General features: G+C 27.0%; 1 protein-coding gene across 10 annotated transcripts in view; it reads right to left on the bottom strand.

The window, feature by feature from the left end:
* tn (tripartite motif containing protein thin) overlaps positions 1–25,741 on the bottom strand; it is a 267,388-nt gene that overhangs the window by 51,430 nt on the left and 190,217 nt on the right. Inside the window, exon 9 of one of the 10 annotated variants that reach the window (XM_075311498.1) lies at positions 15,402–15,522. The exons of the other annotated variants lie outside the window; for them this stretch is intronic. Coding sequence (XP_075167613.1) covers positions 15,423–15,522 — 100 coding nt within the window. The 3' untranslated portion in view covers positions 15,402–15,422. Of the gene's footprint in view, positions 1–15,401; positions 15,523–25,741 lie in introns of those variants that run through there. 10 annotated transcript variants of the gene reach the window in all.

Raw genomic sequence — 25,741 nt, 5'->3', positions numbered from 1 at the left:
AATGAGGAATGGCATATGATGGACAAGGAATGTCTGCGACCTTTAATAATTTCCAACTTTTACCTTTTGCTTTCTTGATTTAGGTGTGTCTTCTGATGTCGACAGTTGTTGGAAATGTTTACCTATGTTGGGTTTCTTTTTCTGCTTTTTTTTTTGCAAACAAGCGAAAGAGTTTTGCTTAAGTCAATATAAATCCCCTTAACTTTTTTTTCTGATGCCGTCATTTGTTTTTTACATTCATTTTTGGGCACAAAAAACATTGCTATTGACACTTAAGAAAATACCATTAAAATGGGTTTCTCTTATTTAAGGTATTTGGAATAAAAGTATTTACTAAAATGGCAATATGTATTAAGAAAAATCCAATATTTGATTTGTAGAGAAAATGTCAGTCACAGAATTATTTAGAATGTCTCAAGTGAATTGGATGGGGTTAAATCAATTACGAAGACGGACCATAACCTAATCTTTTGTAGATAATGGAATTGAGTTTTAGAGCAAAATGTCTTTAAAACTTTTTTGCGAACAATAGACGGTTTCTACAAAATTCTTTTATTCTAATAATCTCACAGGTTAACGTACACAGTCATATCGTAAAATTAAATTTTAATTTTGTTTGTGGTCTTCTAAATTACTATATCATTACGGTTCAATATTTTTTCTCTGCTAGCAAATGTATTACTAGTTAGCCCTATATTGCTTTCGCATCATTTTCACAAATATTATGAAATAATTTTACAAACTAATTATAAAATAAACAAATTTTTTTTTTGTCCTCGTTCCCTTGCTCGTTACCACGAAATTGGCAGAATTTCATGACGAACAAAAAGGGGACGAAAAAAAAACTTTAACAACATCAGAAATTATTCGAAACGTGAAGGTCTGGTTTAATCGAAATTCATACTACAGTGACAGATAACTTGCTCGTGAGTCCAGAAAGGATGCAAACCATATTGAAAAATCTACTTGGACTAAAGCCACTGATGCTTTAAAAAGTGAAGAGCATATGCGAAGCATAACAAAATTAGACTGGAAAGGTCCAAAGGATTTCATTGCTTGCAGGAAAGTGGTCAGTTGCATCATGTGAATTTCTCTTATATGAAGCCATTCCAATCGGCAATACTCCAAAAAGAGGTCGGATGAAAATATACATTATCCGCCACCAGAACTCAAAACGCGTTTGTGCCGCTGTGGCAGCTCTCCGCTCGTATTCATCAACCTTGAAGTCAAAACAAATGACGAATATTATCGAAAAATTACCTAACGCCAGTATTGAAGCCCTGGGCAGACAAGCATTTGTGTATCACCAAAATCTCCTGATCTCAACCCGCTGGACCTTTGCGCCTGAGAAATTTTTTAGAGTAAACTTGATACTAATAACTATAGAAAATTTTGTCAAAACTTTATTTCTTTAGAAGATTTTGTCAAAATTTTATTTCTATAGAAAATTATTGCTATAGAAAAAGTTCGCAAAATTTTATTCCCTTAGTCAAATTTTATTACCATAGAAAATTTTGTCCACATTTTATTTCTATAGAACATTTTGTCAAAATTTTATTTCTATAGAAAATTTTGCCAAAATTTTATTTCTGTAGAAAATTTTGTCAACATTTTATTTCTATAGAAAATTTTGTCAAAATTTCATTTCTGTAGAAAATGTTGTCAAAAGTTTATTTCTATCGAAAATTTTTGTCAAAATTTTATTACTATAGAAAATCTTGTCCACATTTTATTTCTATGGAACATTTTGTCAAAATTTTGTTTCTATAGAAAATTTTGTCAAAATTTTATTTCCCTACAATTTTTTTCTGAAAATTTAGTTTCTATAGAAAATGTTCGCATAATTTTATTTCATTAGAAATTTTCTCAAAAGTTTATTTCTATAAAAAATTTTATAAAAATTTTATTTCTATGGAAATTTTGTCAAAATTTTATTTCTATGGAAATTTTGTAAAAATTTTATTTCTATGTAAATGTTTTCAAAATTTTATTTCTATGGAAATTTTGTCAAAATTTTATTTCTATAGAAAATTTTATCAAAATTTTACTTCTATAGAAAATTTTGTCAAAATTTTATTTCTATAGAAAATGATAATCATTATCATAATTTTATTTCTATAGAAAATTTTGCAAAAGTTTTACTTCTATAGAAAATTTTGTTAAAATTATATTTCTATAGAAAATGTTGTTAAAATTTTATTTCTATAGAAAATTTTGTTAAAATTTCATTTCTATAGAAAATTTTGTCAAAATTTTATTTCTATAGAAAATTTTGTGAAAATTTTATTTCTATAAAAAATTTTGTCAAAACTTTATTTCTATAGAAAAATTTGTCAAAATTTTATTTTTATGGAAAATTGTTTCAAAACGTTATTTTGTCAAAATTTAATTCCTATAGAACATTTTGTCAAAATTTTATTTTTATGTTTTCAAAACTTCATTTCTATAGTAAATTTTGTCAAAATTTTATTTCTATAGAAAATTTTGTGAAAATTTTATTTCTATCGAAAATTTTTGTCAAAATTTTATTTCTGTAGAAAATTTTGTCAAAAGTTTATTGCTATCGAAAATTTTTGTCAAAATTTTACTACTATAGAAAATTTTGTCCACATATATACAGAAATTTTTGTCAAAATATTATTTTTATAGAAAATTTTGTCAAAATTTTATTTCCCTACAAATTTTTTCTGAAAACTTAGTTTCTGTAGAAAATGTTCGCAAAATTTTATTTCTTTAGAAATTTTCTCAATAGTTTATTTCTATAGAAAATTTTGTAAAAATTTTATTTCTATGGAAATTTTGTCAAAATTTTATTTCCATGAAAATTTTGTAAAAATTTTATTTCTATGTAAATTTTTTCAAAATTTTATTTCTATGGAAATTTTGTCAAAATTTTATTTCTATTGAAAATGTCGTCAAAATTGTTTTCAAATAAAAAATTTTATTTCTTTAAACATTTTGTCAATACCTCATTTGCTTAGAGATTTTTGTCATAATTTTATTTCTATAGAAAATTTTGCAAAATTTACTTCTATAGAAAATTTTGTTAACATTTTATTTCTATAGAAGATTTTGTCAAAATTTCATTTCTATAGAAAATTTTGTCAAAATTTTATTTTTATGGAAAATTTTTTCAAAACGTTATTTTGTCAAAATTTAATTCCTATAGAAAATTTTGTCAAAATTTTATTTTTATGTTTTCAAAACATCATTTCTATAGGAAATTTTGTGAAAATTTTATTTCTATAGAAAATTTTGTGAAAATTTTATTTCTATAGAAAATTTTGTCAAAATTTTATTTGTATAGCAATTTTTGTCAAAATTTTATTTTTATAGAAAATTTTGTCAACAGTTTATTTCGAAAAAAATTGTGTCAAAATTTTATTTCTATAAAAAATTTTGTCAAAATTTTATTTCGCTACAAATTTTTTGTCAACATTTAGTTTCTATAGAAAATATTCGCAAAATTTTATTTCTTTAGAATGTAGAAAATTTTATTTCTAAAGAAAATTTTGTAAAAATTTTATTTCTATGGAAATTTTGTCAGAAATTTATTTCTATGGAAATTTTGTCAAAATTTTATTTCTATGGAATTTTGTAAAAATTTTATTTCTATGGAAATTTTGTCAAAATTTTATTTGTATGGAAATTTTGTCAAAATTTTATTTCTACAGAAAATTTTGTCAAAATTTTAATTCTATATAAAATTTTATCAAAGCTTTATTTTTATAGTAAATTTTGTCAATTTTTTTTCTATTGAAAGCTTTGTCATAATTTTATTTCTATAGAAAATTTTGTCAAAATTGAATTTCTATAGAAAATTTTATTTCTATAGAAAATTTTGTAAAAATTTTATTTCTATAGAAAATTTTATTTCTATGGAAATTTTGTAAAAATTTTATTTCAATGGAAATTTTGTCAAAATTTTATTTCTATGGAAATTTTTTCAAAATTTTATTTTTATGGAAATTTTGTCAAAATTTTATTTCTGTGGAAATTTTGTCAAAATTTTATTTCTATAGAAAATTTTGCCAAAACTTTATTTCTACATAAAGTTTTGTCAAAATTTTATTTCTATATAAAATTTTATCAAAACTTTAATTTTATAGTAAATTTTGTCAATTTTCTTTTTTTAACAAAATTTTATGGAAAATTTTGTCAAAATTTTATTTGTATAGAAAACTTTGTCAACAGTTTGTTTCTAAGAAAATTGTGTCAAAATTTTTTCAAAATTTTATTTCTATAGAAAGTTTTGTCAAAATTTTATTTCTACAGAAAATGTTGTCAAAAATTTTCTTGTATAGAAAGTTTTGTCAAGATTTTATTTCTATAGAAAATTTTGTAGAAATTTAATTTCTTTAATTTTTCTTTTTTAATTGTATTTCTATAGAAAATTTTGTCAACATTTTATTTCTATAGAATTTTTTTTTAAATTTTATTTATTTAAAATTTTTTTAATTGTATTTCACTACATAATTTTGTCAAAATTTATTTATTTCCATAGAAAATTTTGTAAAAAAATGATTTCTATTCATATTGATTTACCATCTAATTTTATTACTTGAGTATTTAGAAGTAAATTTACGTTTATAAATACATGCTAATCGAACTCCCATTTGGCTCTCCTGGTTTTGTATTTGGAATGACAAAATTTCTGTATACATATATTTTTTTAAGTTTTAAATTATTTCTGATTTTTTATATCAGAACCTATTTCAGTATTTTTTTTTGGGGACCACAAAAATCCCAAATTTAGACGAAAAAGGAAATCATCACCACCAGCTAGTTTGCATTATATATGTTTATGAGTGGATGGGCATAGTGAATAGAGTTAAAGTGAGACGTCCAAGTATTAACAAGAGACTTATTGCCATTGTTCAAAATATTTCCTGGTTTTTGTAGGCTATTAGCTATATAACATATCCATTCATATGACCACCTATTTTTTATTGATTTATTCGATCTTCATAAACTTTGGATCAACATTTTGTTTTTTTTAAATACGAACACTTCCGGTTGTGGAAAATTTGGAACCAAATTATGAGTTAGTTCTCAAATTGAGATATCGACCGATACACGTTATGCCAATAGAAGGCTACGCCCATCTTTATATCCTCCCCTAGTTTTATTAAAAACTAAACCGGACACTTAATTAACAAAAAAACAAAGTAAAATATTTTTTTTTTGCAGCAATATCCATCTCATTCCAAGAACATTTACCACCTTAGTGTTAAAAAATTATTTGAAAATTAATTAATTTTAAGTAAAACTAAATTTTTTTACAAAAGAACACTTGAGTTAGTCACCAGGAATAAATGAAAACAATTAAATTTTCTTATTATCGTTTATAACAATTCCAATGTAAATACTAAGTGGACCTTTGTGCTATATAATGAAATTCTTGGCGTGTGCAAGGATAGCATAAAAATCGATTTAATTACCATCAAAAAAAATTATTATACGCTTAACAGACATCAAAAACGATTCTTTTCATTTTGATTTGGAAGATATTTAGTGGCGTGACGTTGTGATGGTTTGAGAGATGGATTGCTTGTGTCATTAATAAAATTAATGATTCAAATAAACCATTAAAATTAGTTGAATAAAAAAATCAGTCAAACGGATAAGGCTAAAATAAAAAAAGAGGAAACAAAAAGAAGAAGAGAACAATATTTTTTTTTTGTTTTCTTTGAAATACTAATTAGGGAGGGATGCGAATTAATCGAATCACAAAAACAAAAATACAAAATAAATTTTCCCATTAAACCACAAAAGTAAGAAGACACCTGTTTTATATCAAAGTTTATGGGTTATTATTCAATACAAAGAAAAATCAAATTAAACCCAAATCAAGCAACAAAAATAAATTTTCAATAATATTTATTTTAGAATCAAAAAAAAAAAAATGAATCCTTTTAATCGAACGAAATGATAAATCAGAATCTTTTTAAATGCAAAAATTTGGTTAATATATACAAAGAAAGAGAAAGATAGAAATAGCAAACAAAACTTAATTGCAAACAAATCGAATCATAACAAATGCAATATTTTTAAATATATTTTTCTATTATATTCATAATTTATATAAACACAATGAAAGTAAAACAAAAAAAAAAAAAAAAAACAACTACCAAATGTTTGTCTATTCAATTGGTCTCATTTAATTGAATAAAAACAATAGATTATATAAAATAAATCCAAAAACATTAGAAATTATTAAATCACATACAAATTGTATTATTTTTGTGATAAATCAAATTTTTTATAACAATACATATATGATTAAAACATCATAATCAATTAAAAAGAAAAACATGATTTAAAATACATTTTTGTTTTTCAAACTGGATAGGAAGATAAATTAACTTCTTTTCATTTCAACTATAACTATCAATTTTTAAAATATACATACATATGTACAAATGAAAATAAAACATACACAGATTTCAGTGAATATTAAACACTAAATGTTTCTTTTTATTTAAATATAAAAATATGCATTTTATATAAAATATACACACACACAATTATTTTAATGATTTTGGTAGTTAAGCCTTTCATAAATCTGGAAAGAGTGACTCTTTAAGAAATAAAACTATTGGAAAACATTTTTCTTCAGACATTTGACAATTGTATACAAGAGAAAACAAGTAAGGAAAGTCTAAAGTCGGGCGGGGCCGACTATATTATACCCTGCACCACTTTGTAGATCTAAATTTTCGATACCATATCACATCCGTCAAATGTGTTGGGTGCTATATATAAAAGTTTTTCCCAAATACACACATTTAAATATCACTCGATCTGGACAGAATTTGATAGACTTCTACAAAATCTATAGACTCAAAATTTAAGTCGGCTAATGCACTAGGGTGGAACACAATGTTAGTAAAAAAAAATATGGGAAACATTTAAATCTGGAGCAATTTTAAGAAAACTTCGCAAAAGTTTATTTATGATTTATCGCTCGATATATATGCATTAGAAGTTTAGGAAAATTAGAGTCATTTTTACAACTTTTCAACTAAGCAGTGGCGATTTTACAAGGAAAATGTTGGTATTTTGGCCATTTTTGTCGAAATCAGAAAAACATATATATGGGAGCTATATCTAAATCTGAACCGATTTCAACCAAATTTGGCACGCATAGCTACAATGCTAATTCTACTCCCTGTGTAAAATGTCAACTAAATCGGAGTTAAAAATTGGCCTCTACGGTCATATGAGTGTAAATCGGGCGAAAGCTATATATGGGAGATATATCTAAATCTGAACCGATTTCAACCAAATTTGGCACGCATAGCTACAATGCTAATTCTACTCCCTGTGCAAAATTTCAACTAAATCGGAGCAAAAAATTGGCCTCTGTGGTCATATGAGTGTAAATCGGGCGAAAGCTATATATGGGAGCTATATCTAAATCTGAACCGATTTCAACCAAATTTGGCAGGCATAGCTACAATGCTAATTATACTCCCTGTGCAAAATTTCAACTAAATCGGAGCAAAAAATTGGCCTCTGTGGTCATTTGAGTGTAAATCGGGCGAAAGCTATATATGGGAGCTACATCTAAATCTGAACCGATTTGGCTGATATTTTGCAAGTTTTTCGAGACTCATAAAATATTCGGATGTACGGAATTTGAGGAAGATCGGTTGATATACACGCCAATTATGACCAGATCGGTGAAAAATATATATGGCAGCTATATCTAAATCTGAACCGAATCAATAGGGATCGTCTTTGAGCCGAAACAGGACCCTATACCAAATTTTAGGACAATCGGACTAAAACTGCGAGCTGTACTTTGCACACAAAAATACATCAACAGACAGACAGACAGACGGACAGACAGACAGACAGACAGACAGACGGACATCGCTAAATCGACTCAGAATTTAATTCTAAGACGATCGGTATACTAAACGATGGGTCTCAGACTTTTCCTTCTTGGCGTTGCATACAAATGCACAAACTTATTATACCCTTTACCACAGTAGTGGTGAAGGGTATAAAAAGGAATTATATTCGGGCGTCTATATTTTAATCCACCATACTCTATACGCACGGAGAAAGAATGTGACCTCTCAATCATGTTTCAAGAGCAAAATATTATTTTTGTACGGAGAACATGGAAGATTTTTGTCGCAAATATGTTGTTTTCTCAACAAACAAAAAATAACATGGTTGAAACAAACATGCTCTTGCAATATGTTTGGAATTATCTTATTCCTTCTCTGGCTATAGATGGTATCATCAGACTATATTATACCCTTCACCACTGTGTAGACCAACAGTTAGGGAAGCTTTGAAACCCTTAAAAATGTCAACAGCATTACTGGGGTGGGATAATCCGCCGCTGGCAAACTTTTTAGTGTTTGGTCGAAACTTGGTTCGAACCCACGACCCTGTGTATGCAAGGCGGGCATGCTTACCTTTGCACCACAGTGAGATGATATTCAACCACGGTTGCCACTCGAACCAAAAATAATCTACCAAACTTTAAAGAAAATGTTACCAAAATAAAAAAAGTGTTATTTTCAAGTTTTGGATACAATTTTTGTGGTTTTATGAAAAAAATGTTTCTTCGAAGCATTGATTTATTAAAAAAATTTTATTTATTTTTTTTATGATAACTCCTAAGAGCAACAATTTATTTTGGTACATATACATATACCTTGAATTACAAATAAGTCGAAGTTTAAAATATTGCTAGCTTCTATGCATAATATATAGATGTTGTCTTAATATTGATTTTATAGAAAATTTAGTCAACATGTTATTTTTATTGAAAAATCTTGTCAAAATGTTATTTCTATAAAAATATTTTTCTTTCAAAAAGAGAATTTTGTCAAAAATTTGTTTTCAAAAACAAAATTTTATCAAAATTTTATTTTTATAAAAAAATTTGTCAAAATTTTATTATTAGAAAAAAATTTTGTTAAAATTTTATTTTTATAAAAAATTTTGTCAACATTTCATTCTTATTGAAAGTTTTGTCAAAATATTATTTATACAGAAAATTTTCTCAAAATTTTATTTCCATAGAAAATTCTGTAAAAATTTTCAATAGGAATAAAATTTTGACAAAAATTTCAATAAAAATAAAATTTTGAAAATAGATTTTTTTTTAAATTTTGGTAAATTTGGAAAATTTTGTCAAAATTTAATTCCTATAGAAAATTTTGTCAAAATTTTAATCCTGTAGAAAGTTTTCACAAAATTGTATTCCATAGAAAATTTTGTGAAAAATAAACTATAGAAAATGTTTTCAAAATTTTATTCCTGTATATTTTTTTTTTCAAAATTTTATTCCTGTATAAATTTTTTGTCAAAATTTTGTTTTCAAAAACAAAATTTTGCCAAAATTTTATTTTTATTAAAAAATTTTGTCAAAATTTTATTGTTATAAAAAATTTTGTCAAAATTTCATTTTGATAAAAAATTTTGTCAACATTTAATTCTATTGAAATAATTGTCACAATTTTATTTATATAGAAAATGTTGTCAAAATTTTATTTATACAGAAAATTTTGTCAAAATGTTATTTCCATAGAAAATTTTGTCAAAATTTTATTTTTTATTTCTATATATTTTTTTAATATTATTTCAATAGAAAATTTCGTCAAAATTTTATTCCTATAATAAATTTTGTCAAACTTTTACACCTATAGAAAATTTTGTCAAAATTTTAATCCTGTAGAAAATTTTCACAAAATGGAATACAATTTTGTGAAAACTTTTGTAAAAATTTAAATACTATAGAAAATTTTTTCCAAATTTTATTCCTATAGAAAATTTTGTCAAAATTGTATAGAATTGTTTTTAAATTTTATTTCCATAGACAATTTTGTCAAAATTTTATTTCTTTAGAAAATTTTGTCAAAATTTTATTCCTATAAAAAATTTTGTCAAAATTTTATTTTTATAAAAAAATTTTGTCAAAATTTTATAGTTATAAAAAATTTGTCAAAATTTCATTTTGATAAAATACTTTGTCAACATTTTATTCTATTGAAATAATTGTCACAATTTTATTTATATAGAAAATGTTGTCAAAATTTTATTTATACAGAAAATTTTGTCAAAATTTTATTTCCATAGAAAATTTTGTCAAAATTTTTTTATATATATATATATATATATATATATATATATATATATATATATATATATATATATATATATATATATATATATATATATATATATATATATATATATATATATATATATATATATATATATATATATATATATATATATATATATATATATATATATATATATATATATATATATATATATATATATATATATATATATATATATATATATTTTTTTTTTTTTTTTTTAATATTATTTCAATAGAAAATTTCGTCAAAATTTTATTCCTATAATAAATTTTGTCAAACTTTTATACCTATAGAAAATTATTTCAAAAAATGTATTCCTATAGAAAATTTTGTCAAAATTTTAATCCTGTAGAAAATTTTCACAAAATGGTATTCCTATAGAAAATTTTGTAAAAATTTAAATACTATAGAAAATTTGTTCCAAATTTTATTCCTATAGAAAATTTTGTCAAAATTTTATAGAATTGTTGTTAAATTTTATTTCCATAGAAAATTTTGTCAAAATTTTATTTCTTTAGAAAATTTTGTCAAAATTTTATTCCTATAAAAAATGTTGTCAAAATTTTATACCTATAGAAAATTATTTCAAAAATTTTATTCCTATAGAAAATTTTGTCAAAATTTTAATCCTGTAGAAAATTTTCACAAAATTGTATTCCCATAGAAAATTTTGTAAAAATTTAAATACTATAGAAAATTTTTTCCAAATTTTATTCCTATAGAAAATTTTGTCAAAATTTTATTCCTATTGAAAATGTTCTCAAAATTTTATTCATCTAGAGAATTTTTCAAAATTGTATACCTATTGAAAATTTTGTCAAAATTTTAATCCTTTTGAAAATTTTGTCAAAATTTTAATCCTGTAGAACGTTTTCACAATATTGTGTTCCTATAGAAAATTTTGTAAAAATTTAAATACTATAGAAATTGTTTTCCAAATTTTATTCCTATAGACATTTTTGTAAAACTTTTATTCCTATAGAAAATTTTGTGAAAATTGTATTCCTACAGATTTTTTTTTAATTTTGGTAAATTTGGAAAATTTTGTCAAAATTTTATTCTTATAGAAAATTTTCTCAAAATTTAATTCCTATCGAAAATTTTGTCAAAACTTAATTCCTATAGAAAATTTTGTGAACATTTTATTCATATAGAAAATTTTTTCAAAATTTTATTCCTTTATATTTTTATTTTCTCAAAATTTAATTCCTCGTGTATTTTTTTTTTCAAAATTTTATTCCGGTAGAAATTTTTTTCAAAATTTTATTCCTATAGAAAATTTTATCAAAATTTTATTTCTATTGAACATTTTGTCAAAATGTTATCCCCATAGAAAAATTTGTCAAAATTTTATTCCTATTGAAAATGTTCTCAAAATTTTATTCATATAGAGAATTTTTCAAAATTAAAGAAAATTTTGGAAAATCTTATTCCTGTAGAAAATTTGGTCAAAATTTTATTCCTATAGAAAATGTTGTCAAAATTTTATTCCTACAGAGAGTTTTGTCAAAATTTTATTCCTGTAGAAAATTTTGTCAAAATTTTATTCCTATAGAGAATTTTGTCAAGATTTTATTCCTAGTGAAAATTTTGTCAAAATTTTATTCCTATTGAAAATGTTCTCAAAATTTTATTCATCTAGAGAATTTTTCAAAATTTTATTCCTATTGAAAATTTTGTCAAAATTTTATTCCTATTGAAAATTTTAATCCTGTAGAACGTTTTCACAATATTGTATTCCTATAGAAAATTTTGTAAAAATTTAAATACTATAGAAATTTTTTCCAAATTTTATTCCTATAGAAATTTTTGTAAAACTTTTATTCCTATAGAAAATTTTGTGAAAATTGCATTCCTACAGATTTTTTTTTTAATTTTGGTAAATTTGGAAAATTTTGTCAAAATTTTATTCTTATAGAAAATTTTCTCAAAATTTAATTCCTATCGAAAACTTTGTCAAAACTCAATTCCTATAGAAAATTTTGTGAACATTTTATTCCTATAGACAATTTTTTCAAAATCTTATTCCTGTATATTTTTCCAAAACTTTATTCCTATAGAAAATTTTGTCAAAATTTTATTCCTATAGAAAATTTTGTCAAAATTTTATTCCTATAGAGAATTTTGTCAAAACTTTATTTCTATAGAAAATTTTGTCAAAATTTTATTCCTATTGAAAATTTTGTCAAAATTTTATATTATTTGTCCACATTTTATCCTAAAGAAAATTTTGCAAATTCTTATTCCTGTAGAAAATTTTGTCAAAATTTTATTGCCATAGAAAATTTTGTCAAAATTTTATTCCTATAGAAAACTTTCTCCAAATTTTATTCCTATTGAAAATTTTGTCAAAATTTTAATCCTGTAGAAAGTTTTCACAAAATTCTATACCTATAGAAAATTGTGTAAAAATTTAAATACTATAGAAAATTTTTTCCAAATTTTATTCCTATAGACATTTTTTCCAAATTTTATTCCTATAGAAATTTTTGTAAAACATTTATTTCTATAGAAAATTTTGTCAAAATTTTATTCCTATAGAAAATTTTTTCAAAATTTAATTCCTATAAAAAATTTTGTCAAAACTTAATTCCTATAGAAAATTTTGTGAACATTTGATTCCTATAGAAAATTTTTTAAAAATTTTATTCCTGTAGAAATTTTTTTTCAAAATTTTATTCCTATAGAAAATTTTGTCAAAATTTTATTGCCATAGAGAATTTTGTCAAAATTTTGTTGCTATAGAAGATTTTGTCAAAATTTTATTCCTATTGAAAATTTTTTCAAAATTTTATTCCTATAGAGAATTTTGTCAAAATTTTATTTCTATAGAAAATTTTGCAAAATTTTATTCCTATAGAAAATGTTGTCAAAATTTTATTCCTATTGAAAATTTTGTCAAAATTTTTTATTATTTGTCCACATTTTGTCCTTAAGAAAATTTTGTCAAAACTTAATTCCCATAGAAAATTTTGTGAATATTTTATTCCTATAGAAAATTTTTTCAAAATTTTATTCCTGTATATTTTTTTTTTCAAAATTTTATTCCTATAGAAAATTTTGTCAAAATTTTATTCCCATAGAAAATTTTGTCAAAATTTTATTCCCATAGAAAATTTTGTCAAAATTTTATTCCTATTGAAAATTTTGTCAAAATTTTATATTATTTGTCCACATTTTATCCTAAAGAAAATTTTGCAAAATCTTATTCCTGTAGAAAATGTTGTCAAAATTTTATTCCCATAGAAAATTTTGTTAAAAGTTTATTCCCATAGAAAATTTTGCCAAAATTTAATTCCTAATGAAATTTTTCTCAAAATGTTATTCCTATTGAAAATTTTGTCAAAATGTTGTTCCTAGACAAAATTGTATCTATGTAGAAACTTTATCAAACAGTAAAAAAATTGTCATTTTTGGTAGAATTCTACCAATGTACAAACTGTTCCAACCGTGCTTACACTTCCTTTATATACAAATTTTACCCTTTGTAATTGATAGATTACACAAAAATATAGTATTATTTTAGGCGGACTCAAAAGTTTGAAATTTGGTAATTGAAATGTTCATATACTGATATACTCGTAGTCACATCCGTAGTCGATATAGAGCCGACTATGGTACTATTCATCTATTGGTTATTGACAAGAAAAGGTCATAGGTTTTATATGATCATCATTAAGGACAAGCGCTATCGAGCTTTGATTGGGAATCTGAGATCAACAGTAAACATTTCTCCCTATGTAACCCGATTTGCGTAAATATGACAAAATTGTCATTGCCATTCTATCAATGAGGCAGATACGATTATGGTTATTAGCAATGCTGTTGTCGACTTATAATAAATTTGCCAATTTGTCCGTGGTGTAGGATATAACGTTGTCTACTTCTCTCCCCATTAGCTCCTTCTCACTTGCTCTTAGTATTATACTCTTGTATTATACCCGAAAGGTATCAATTTCAATAAGTTTTTATATTGGGAAAATTTATTTTAATAAATTTTATGAAAAAAGAAATCTTTTTTTTAGACAAAAATTTTCATTTCGAAAATTTAGCTTTGTATATTCACATCACAAAATTTTTACAGGAATCACCCGAAAAAAAAAGATTTTTGAAAGGCTCTTGTACACATAGGATAAATATTGAATTTTGGTTTTCTCAATTTCATTTGAATTTTTCTTAAAATTATTTGACAAACACAATAAAATGCAAAACAACAAACAATCATAAACTATGAAGACTTAAGAAAAACACTCTTCAATAGCGAGAGTGAGAGAGCATGGAAGACACTTAATGATCCACAAGCCGCCTTCGATATCGGGTTCGGTAGGGTCGATTTATATATGGCATACTATAGCTATAGTTTAAACTGCAAGGGGGCGGAGGGCATATCATAGGGAGATGGGAAGAAAATACAAAAGAAAATAAAAAAACACAGATGAGAAGTTGATTAGCACAATAGTTGGTATTGTAGCTTGTGTACAAATGCTTATTTCAGGGATGCAATAATGATGGTTATATAGGTGCTGGTGGTGGTTGTGGTAGTGGTCGCTCCACGGGTATACGTGGCAGTAGTAGTTGCTGGCTGAATGGCTGATATTTATTTTCTCAATTTTGTTTTTTTTTCATTTACGATAGTTGGTTTGGTTGATTGATATCAATATTGGTAGTTAAGTATTGGCCAAGTTAAGCAGATATTATTGAAGAGAACAACAAATTTCTACAACATACAAAATTTACACGGGTGCTCTTAAGAGAAATAGAGAGAGAGATATACACACACACAGATTTGTTTGTCCATTCACTCTATGGCATTTATGATTGATTCGATTCGATTGGATTGTAACTCAGTTTGAATTGGTTTCTCTTTACATAACGATTTTAATCAATTGATTGATTATGTTTTTTTTATTTTTATTGCTATGGGTATTATTTTTATTCTTATTTATATTAGTATTGATGATGTGTTTCGACTATAATTGCTATTATTGCCCCACAATACACATTCATGAATTTATCATATAATAGACTTAAATTCTTCAATTCAATTAAACGGATTCATTTTTTATACATTTGCAGAGTATTTTTTTTTATTGCCTTTAGTTTTGGTCAATATTCAATAAACTTAAAAAAATTATATATTAAAAATTTTCTTTCATTTCATTTCAATTGCATGATATTTCTTGTTTTTTTGGTAATAATAATTTTATTTGTTTGCTTGATTGGTTTAATATAACTTATTCTTTTTTTAAATTTTTTTCCAATATTTATGGTTTTTTGTTTTTTTTTTTATGAAAATGCTATAAATTTGAAGAGTATGCGCACAACGACACGAACAAACAACACAAGTGCTAGTATGCCAATTCCCACATTACGTAGGAATGCAAGGCTATAAGTAAAGGACACCCAAAGAAAATAAATTAAATTAATTATATAGAAAAATTATGAGTTTTTTGTTGTTGTTATATATGTGGACATTTAAACAAATTTTTGTGTATGTAAATACATATATGTGATTGAATGAAATAATGCAATTTTAAAACTTCAAGGTTAGGGAAATTTTTTAAGATTTCTTTTTCCTGAAGTAAACGTTTTACATTTTTTACATTTATAAAAGCTTACAATGGAGATGTAAATTTAAAAACAAAAAATGTGTATATTAGGTTCATGCTGGGATCATCATTCGTTATGAAATAATTTATGAAAATGATTTGATTATTAAACTCAATAGGGACTTTAAAAAATTAATATCTATTGCAGAGAGAAGAAATATGATCATCATACATATGTATTTGACGAACACAATTTAGCATTTTTATGGTAAGAATGTGATATCTTTAATAGTTTCCCAGCTATATTGGATGGAGATTATTATTATTTCTTTTTTTTTTGCCAATCATATGATATATTTGTTACAACCATATACTTTTTCCATGAACATCTCTATTTTCTTAAGGAAACAAGAGGATCATATAAAAAAAAAACAGAAAATTCGGCTGACAGTTCAAAGAAAAAACAAGTAAGGAAAGTCTAAAGTCGGGCGGGGCCGACTATATTATACCCTGCACCACTTTGTAGATCTAAATTTTCGATACCATATCACATCCGTCAAATGTGTTGGGGGCTATATATAAAGGTTTGTTCCAAATACATACATTTAAATATCACTCGACCTGGACAGAATTTGATAGACTTCTGCAAAATGTATAGACTCCAAATTTAATTCGGCTAATGCACTAGGGTGGAACACAATGTTAGTAAAAAACAAGTATATACGGCCGTAAGTTCGGCCAGGCCGAATCTTATGTACCCTCCACCATGGATTGCGTAGGAACTTCTACTAAAGGCTGTCATCCACAATCGAATTACTTGGGTTGCGATAACACTTGCCGATGGCAAGGTATCGTAAAACTTTTTAACACTGTCTTCTAAATTGTAAGTTAGCCCATACGGGGTATATATTAAACAAAAAAAGGCCGATTAAATACGTATATAATCTAGTTTGACAAAATTTTCTATAGAAATAAAATTTTGACAAAATTTTCTATGGAAATAAAATTTTGACAAACATTTGTATAGAAATAAACTTTTGACAAAACTTTCTATAGAAATGAAATTTTGACAAAACTTTCTATAGTAATAAAATTTGACAAAATTTTCTATGGAAATAAAGTTTTGGTAGATTATTTTTGGCGATATGGACCAATTTCTGTGTAATAAGTCATCGGCTATATATAACTAAAGACCGATATGGACCAATTTTTACATGGCTGTTTGAGGCCATATATTGACAAAATGTACCAAATTTCAACCGTATCGGAAGACTTTTGCTCCTCCAAGAGGTTCCGGACGTCAAATCTGGGGACGGTTTATATGGGAACTATATATAATTATGGACCGATATGGACCAATTTTTGCATGGTTGTTAGAGACCATATACTAACACCATGTACCAAATTTCAACTGGATCGGATGAATTTTGCTCTTCCAAGAGGCTCCGGAGGTCAAATCTGGGGATCGGTTTATATGGGGGCTATATATAATTATGGACCGATATGGACCAATTTTTGCATGGTTATTAGAGGCCGTAAACTAACATCAGGTACCAAATTTCAACCGGATCGGATGAATTTTGCCCCTCCAAGAGGCTCCGGAGGTCAAATCTGGGGATCGGTTTATATGGGGGCTATATATAATTATGGACCAATTTTTGCATGGTTGTTAAAAACCGTATACTAAGACCACGTACAAAATTTCAACCGGATCGGATGAATTTTGCTCCTCCAAGAGGCTCCGGTGGTCAAATCTGGGGATCGCTTTATATGGGAGCTATATATAATTATGGACCGATATGGACCAATTGTTGCATGGTTGTTAGAGGCCGTATACTAACATCAGGTACCAAATTTCAACCGGATCGGATGAATTTTGCCCCTCCAAAAGTCTCCGGAGGTCAAATCTGGGGATCGGTTTATATGGGGGCTATATATAATTATGGACCGATATGGACCAATTTTTGTATGGTTGTTAGAGACCGTATACTAAGACCACGTACCAAATTTCAACCGGATCGGATGAATTTTGCTGCTCCGGGAGGCTCCCCAAGCCAAATTTGGGGATGGGTTTATATGGGGGCTATACGTAAACGTGGTCCGATATGGCCCATTTTCAATGCCATCCGACCTACATCAATAACAACTACTTGTGCCAAGTTTCAAGTCGATAGCTTATTTCGTTCGGAAGTTAGCGTGATTTCCACAGACGGACGGACAGCCGGACAGACGGACAGACGGACGGACGGACGGACATGCTTAGATCGACTCAGAATTTCACCACGACCCAGAATATATATATACTTTATGGGGTCTTAGAGCAATATTTCGATGTGTTACAAACGGAATGACAAAGTTAATATACCCCCATCCTATGGTGGAGGGTATAAAAATATGGGAAACATTTAAATATCACTCGATTTGGACAGAATTTGATAGACTTTTACAAAATCTATAGACTCAAAATTTAAGTTAGATAATGCACTAGGGTGGAACACAATTTTAATAAAAAACAAGTATATACGGCCGTAAGTTCGGCCAGGCCGAAGCTTATGTACCCTCCACCATGGATTGCGTAGAAATTTCTACTGAAGCCGATGGCAAGGTATCTTAAAACTTCCTAATACCGTATAATATACCACATAGTCCATACGTGGTATATATTAAAGGCTGATTAAATACGTATATAATTAAGTTTAAAGTTTCTATAGAAATAAAATTTTGACGAAATAAAATTTTGACAACATTTTCTATAGAAGTAAAATTTGGAAAAAAATTCTATAGAAATAAATTTTCTATAGAAATAAAATTTTGATAAAATTTTCTATAGAAATTAAATTTTGGCAAAATTTTCTATAGAAATAAAATTTTGACAAAATTTTGTATACAAAAAAAAAATTTTGACAACATTTTCTATAGAAGTAAAATTTTGACAAAATTTTCTATAGAAATAAAATTTGGAAAAAATTTTCTATAGAAATTAAATTTTGACAAAATTTTCTATAGAAATAAAATTTTGACAAAATTTTCTATAGAAATTAAATTTTGACAAAATTTTTTATAGAAATAAAATTTTGACAATGTTTTCTATAAAAATAAAATTTTGGTAGATTATTTTTGACTCGAGTGGCAACCATGATTATGAACCGATATGGACCAATTTTTGTGTGATTGGGGATCGGCTATATATAACTCTAGACCGATATGGACCAATTTTGGCATGGTTATTAGAGGCCTTATACTAACACCACGTTGCAAATTTCAACCGGATCGGATGAATTTTGCTCCTCCAAGAGGCTCCGGAGATCAAATCTGGGGAACGGCTTATATGGGGGCTATATATAATTATGGACCAATATCGACCAATTATTGCATGGTTGTTAAAGACCATATACTAACACCACGTACAAAATTTCAACCGGATCGGATGAATTTTGCTCCTCTAAGAGGCTCCGGAGGTCAAATCTGGGGATCGGCTTATATGGGGGCTATATATAGTTATGGGTCGATGTGGACCAATTTTTGCATGGTCATTAGAGAACATATTCCAACACCATGTACCAAATTTCAGCCGGATCGGATGAAATTTGATTCTCTTAGAGGCTCCGCAAGCCAAATCGGGGGATCGGTTTATATGGGGGCTATATATAATTATGGACCGATGTGGACCAATTTTTGCATGGTTGTTAGAGACCATATACTAACACCATGTACCAAATTTCAGCCTGATCGAATGAAATTTGCTTCTTTTAAAGCAATCGTAAGCCAAATTTGGGGGTCCGTTTATATGGGGGCTATACGTTAAAGTGGACCGATATGGACCAGTTTTTGCATGGTTGTTAGAGACCATATACTAACACCATGTACCAAATTTCAGCCGGATCGGATGAAATTTGCTTCTCTTAGAGCAATCGCAAGCCAAATTTGGGGGTCCGTTTATATAGGGGCTATAGGTAAAAGTGGACCGATATGGCCCATTTGCAATACCATCCGACCTACTTCAATAACAACTACTTGTGCCAAGTTCCAAGTCGATAGCTTGTTTCGTTCGGAAGTTAGCATGATTTCAACAGACGGACGGACGGACATGCTCAGATCGACTCAGAATTTCACCACGACCCAGAATATACTTTATGGGGTCTTAGAGCAATATTTCGATGTGTTACAAACGGAATGACAAAGTTAACATACTCCCATCCTATGGTGGAGGGTATAAAAATATGGGAAACATTTAAATCTGAAGCAATTTTTAGGAAACTTCGCAAAAGTTTATTTATGGTTTATCGCTCGATATATATGTATTAGAAGTTAAGGAAAATTAGAGTCATTTTTACAACTTTTCGACTAAACATTGGCGATTTTACAAGGAAAATGTTGGTATTTTGCCCATTTTTGTCGAAATCAGAAAAACATATATATGGGAGCTATATCTAAATCTGAACCGATTTCAATCAAATTTCGCACGTATAGCTACAATGCTAATTCTACTCCCTGTGCAAAATTTCAACTAAATCGGAGTTAAAAATTGGTCTCTGTGGTCATATGAGTGTAAATCGGGCGAACGATATATATGGGAGCTATATCTAAATCTGAACCGATTTAAACCAAATTTGGCACGCATAGCTACAATACTAATTCTACTCCCTGTGCAAAATCGGAGCAAAAAATTGGCCTCTGTGGTCATATGAGTGTAAATCGGGCGAAAGCTATATATGGAAGCTATATCTAAATCTGAACCGATTTCAACCAAATTTGGCACACGTAGCTACAATGCTAATTCTACTCCCTGTGCACAATTTCAATTAAATTGGAGTAAAAGATTGGCCACTGTGGTCATATGAGTGTAAATCGGGCGATATATATATGGGAGCTATATCTAAATCTGAACTGATTTCAACCAAATTTGGTATGCATAGCTACAATGCTAATTATACTCTCTGTGCAAAATTTCAACTAACTCGGAGTTAAAAATTGGCCTCAGTGGTCATATGAATGTAAATCGGGCGTACGGTGTAAAGGGTGGTTAAATTGTAAGGGCCGATGTTGAATGTGAACCACACCTAAACGCCAAGTTTTTTCCGAATTTTATTTGACATTTCTCTATTTCAGACTTACTCAATTTGAACCATGGAGAGATAAGCAATCCAACCACGTGTTAAATGTTTTCAAGAAATGGCAACAGTGGATGATCAATTTTCGAAGAAAATCATCTTCAGTGATGAGGCACATTTTCACATCAGTGGATTCCGCATTTGGGCGAATGAGAATCCAAGAGTGATTGTCGAAAAACTAATGCACCCACAAGGAGTGACTGTTTGGTGCGGTTTATGGGCTGGCGGCATCATCGGGCCGTATTTTTTCCAAAATGAGGCCGGTCAGGCAATTACTGTGAATGGTGTTCGCTATCGTGAGATGATAATGAACTTTTGATGGCCCAAATTGGAAGATATGGATGTGGACGATATGTGGTTTCAGCAGGACGGTGCCACTTGCCACACAGCTAACGAAACAATGGCTCTTTTGCGCAACAAATTCAATGGCCGTGTTATCTCACGTAATGGCGATGTCAATTGGCCGCCAAGATCATGTGATTTGATACCGTTGGACTTTTTTCTTTGGGGTTATTTGAAAGAAAAGGTGTACGTCGATAAGCCAGCAACAATTCAAGAGCTAAAGGATGAAATAATTCGGCACATTAACGGTATAGAACCTCCATTATGCCTCAGCGTCATCGAAAATTTGGACCATCGGATGAAGGTGTGCCACCGAGGTCGCGGCGCCCATTTGGCCGATATTTTGTTCCATACATAATTGAGTAATACCAATATATCGTAATAAAATAAAATTACAATAATTTTCAAAATAGTTTGTTTTATTCAAAATCAACATCGGCCTTTGAAATTTTAGCTACCCTTTACATGGGAGCTATATCTAAATCTGAACCGATTTCAATAAAATTTGGCGCACTTGACTATAGTACTAATTGTTCCTCTTGTGCAAAATTTTAAGCAAATTAGGGTAAAACTGTGGTTTTTGGGGCCATATAAGACCATATCGGGCGAAATATATAAAGGGTGATTCTTTTGAGGTTAGGATTTTCATGCATTAGTATTTGACAGATCACGTGGGATTTCAGACATGGTGTCAAAGAGAAAGATGCTCAGTATGCTTTGACATTTCATCATGAATAGACTTACTAACGAGCCACAACGTCGAATTTTCAGTGAATGGGCCCTAGAAAAGTTGGCAGAAAATCCGCTTTTTTATCGACAAATTTTGTTCAGCGATGAGGCTCATTTCTGGTTGAATGACTACGTAAATAAGCAAAATTGCCGCATTTGGAGTGAAGAGCAACCAGAAGCCGTTCAAGAACTGCCCATGCATCCCGAAAAATGCACTGTTTGGTGTGGTTTGTACGCTGGTGGAATCATTGGACCGTATTTTTTCAAAGATGCTGTTGGACGCAACGTTACGGTGAATGGCGATCGCTATCGTTCGATGCTAACAAACTTTTTGTTGCCAAAAATGGAAGAACTGAACTTGGTTGACATGTGGTTTCAACAAGATGGCGCTACATGCCACACAGCTCGCGATTCTATGGCCATTTTGAGGGAAAACTTCGGAGAACAATTCATCTCAAGAAATGGACCGGTAAGTTGGCCACCAAGATCATGCGATTTGACGCCTTTAGACTATTTTTTGTGGGGCTACGTCAAGTCTAAAGTCTACAGAAATAAGCCAGAAACTATTCCAGCTTTGGAAGACAACATTTCCGAAGAAATTCGGGCTATTCCGGCCGAAATGCTCGAAAAAGTTGCCCAAAATTGGACTTTCCGAATGGACCACCTAAGACGCAGCCGCGGTCAACATTTAAATGAAATTATCTTCAAAAAGTAAATGTCATGGACCAATCTATCGTTTCAAATAAAGAACCGATGAGATTTTGCAAATTTTATGCGTTTTTTTTTTAAAAAAAGTTATCAAGCTCTTAACAAATCACCCTTTATATGTGAGCTAAATCTAAATCTGAACTGAATTCTGCCAAAATCTATAGGGTTCTATTCTGGGCCAAAACACATACTTGTGCCAAATTTGAAGTCGATTGGACTAAAACTGCGACCTAGACTTTGATTACAAAAATGTGTTCATGGACAGACGGACATGGCTATGTCGACTCAGAAGCCCACCCTGAGCATTTTTGGCAAAGACACCATGTGTCTATCTCGTCTCCTTCTGGGTGTTGCAATCGACATCGTAACAACGCTCGGTAAACAAAAAACGAGTGTGCACCAGGGATGGAAAATGCAGTACTATAGTACTTTTTTCAATACTTTTTCATCCTGGTCACTACCGTGGTACCCCCGCGGACGATTTAGTACCTTTTGTGTATACAGTTTTGAGCCGATATCAAATTTATGGTACAATAGTTTCGACCAAATATTTAAATATTTTGAGAAAGTCTTTAACAAACTTATTTGCTAATGGTCTTTTACAAATTTGGCAAAACAGATAAGTTCATTCGGCAAGAAAATCTCGATTTTGTAAAAGCCAGAATCACAAACACGATTTTCTTGAGTTTCGAGAATGTTTTGGTCTGAAAATACATAGAATTCTATTCCGCTTCCACACGTACACTTTCTAGATAAGAAGTTATCGATCGCATACTAAAATAATGCGGAACACTACAGTCTCGGTTGAAACTTGAGATAAAAATAATATACCAACATTTGGGGAAACTCTTACCAAAAACTACCAAAGAATATTATTTTGAAAAAAATGATTTCTTCAGAAAGTCTTGTCAAAATTTTATTTCAATAGAAAAAATTGCCAAAATTTGTTTCTTTTGGAAAATTTGTCAAAATTTTAGTTCTATATAAAATTTTGTCAAAATTTTATTTCTATAGAAAATTTTGTCGAAATTTTATATCTATAGAAAATTTTGTCGAAATTTTATTTCTATAGAAAATTTTGTCCACATTTTATTTCTATAGAAAATTTTGTCCAATTTTTATTTCTACAGAAAATGGTGCCAAAATTTTATTTCTATAGAAAATTTTGTCCAAATTTTATTTCTATAGAAAATGTTGACAACATTTTATTTCTATAGAAAATTATGTCCACATTTTATTTCTATAGAAAATTTTGTTCAATTTTATTTCTAAAAAAATGTCAAAATTTTATTTCTATAAAAAATGTCAAAATTTTATTTCTAAAAAAAATTTGTCCACATTTTATTTATAAAGAAAAATTTATCAAAATTTTATTTATAAAGCAAAATTTTATTTCTGAAGAAAATTTAGTCAAAATTTTATTTCTAAAGAAAATATTATCAAAATTTTATTTCCATAGGAAATTTTATCAAAATTTTATATCTAAAGAAAATTTTGTCAATATTTTATTTCTAAAGAAAATTTTCTCAAAATTTTATTTCTAAAGAATATTTTGTCAAAATTTTATTTCTAAAGAATACTTTGTCAGAATTTTATTTCTATAGAAAATTTTATAAAAATTTTATTTCTACAGAAAATTTTGTTAAAATTTTATTTCTATAGGAAATTTTGTCAAAATTTTATTTCTATAGAAAATTTTGTCAAAATTTTATTTCTATAGAAAATTTTGTCAAAATTTTATTTCTATAGAAAATTTTGTCAAAATTTTATTTCTATAGAAAATTTTGTCAAAATTTTATTTCTATAGAAAATTTTGTCAAAATTTTATTTCTATAGGAAATTTTGTCAAAATTTTATTTCTATAGGAAATTTTGTCAAAATTTTATTTCTATAGAAAATTTTGTCAAAATTTTATTTCTATAGGAAATTTTGTTAAAATTTTATTTCTATAGGAAATTTTGTCAAAATTTTATTTCTATAGGAAATTTTGTCAAAATTTTATTTCTATAGAAACTTTTGTCAAAATTTTATTTCTATAGAAACTTTTGTCAAAATTTTATTTTATCAACATTTTATTTATATATAGAATTTTATCAACATTTTATTTCTATAGAAAATTTTGTCAACATTTTATTTCAATATAAAATTTTGTCAACATTTTATTTCAATAGAAAATTTTGTTTAACTTACATTTCTATAGAAAATTTGGTCAAAATTTTATTTCCATAGAAAATTTGTCAAAATTTTATTTCTATAGAAAATTTTGTCAAAATTTTATTTCTATAGAAAATTTTGTCAAGATTCTATTTCTATAGAGAATTTTGTCAAACTTACATTTCTATAGAAAATTTTGTCAAATTTTTATTTCTATAGAAAATTTGTCAAAACTTTATTTCTATAGAAAATTTTGTCAAAAAATTTATTTCTATAGAAAATTTTGTCAAAATTTTATTTCTATAGAAAATTTGTCAAAATTTTATTTCTATAGAAAATTTGTCAAAATTTTATTTCTATAGAAAATTTTGTCAAAATTCTATTTCTGTAGAGAATTTTGTCAAACTTACATTTCTATAGAAAATTTTGTCAAATTTTTATTTCTATAGAAAATTTTGTCAAAATTTTATTTCTATAGGAAATTTTGTCAAAATTTTATTTCTCTAGAAAATTTTCTTAAAATTTTATTTCTATAGAAAATTTTGTCCAATTTTTATTTCTATAGAAAATGGTGCCAAAATTTTATTTCTATAGAAAATTTTGTCCAAATTTTATTTCTATAGAAAATGTTGACAACATTTTATTTCTATAGAAAATTATGTCCACATTTTATTTCTATAGAAAATTTTGTTCAATTTTATTTCTAAAAAAAATGTCAACATTTTATTTCTATAAAAAATGTCAAAATTTTATTTCTAAAAAAAATTTGTCCACATTTTATTTATAAAGAAAAATTTATCAAAATTTTATTTATAAAGCAAAATTTTGTCAAAATTTTATTTCTGAAGAAAATTTTGTCAAAATTTTATGTTTAAAGAAAATTTAGTCAAAATTTTATTTCTAAAGAAAATATTATCAAAATTTTATTTCTATAGAAAATTTTATCAAAATTTTATATCTAAAGAAAATTTTGTCAGTATTTTTTTTCTAAAGAAAATTTTCTCAAAATTTT

Source organism: Haematobia irritans, chromosome 5 (assembly GCF_050003625.1).
Source record: "Haematobia irritans isolate KBUSLIRL chromosome 5, ASM5000362v1, whole genome shotgun sequence".
NCBI classification, from domain to species: Eukaryota; Metazoa; Arthropoda; class Insecta; order Diptera; family Muscidae; genus Haematobia; species Haematobia irritans.
The sequence above is the reverse complement of the archived record's forward strand: the minus strand, read 5'-3'. Positions and strand labels throughout refer to the sequence as shown.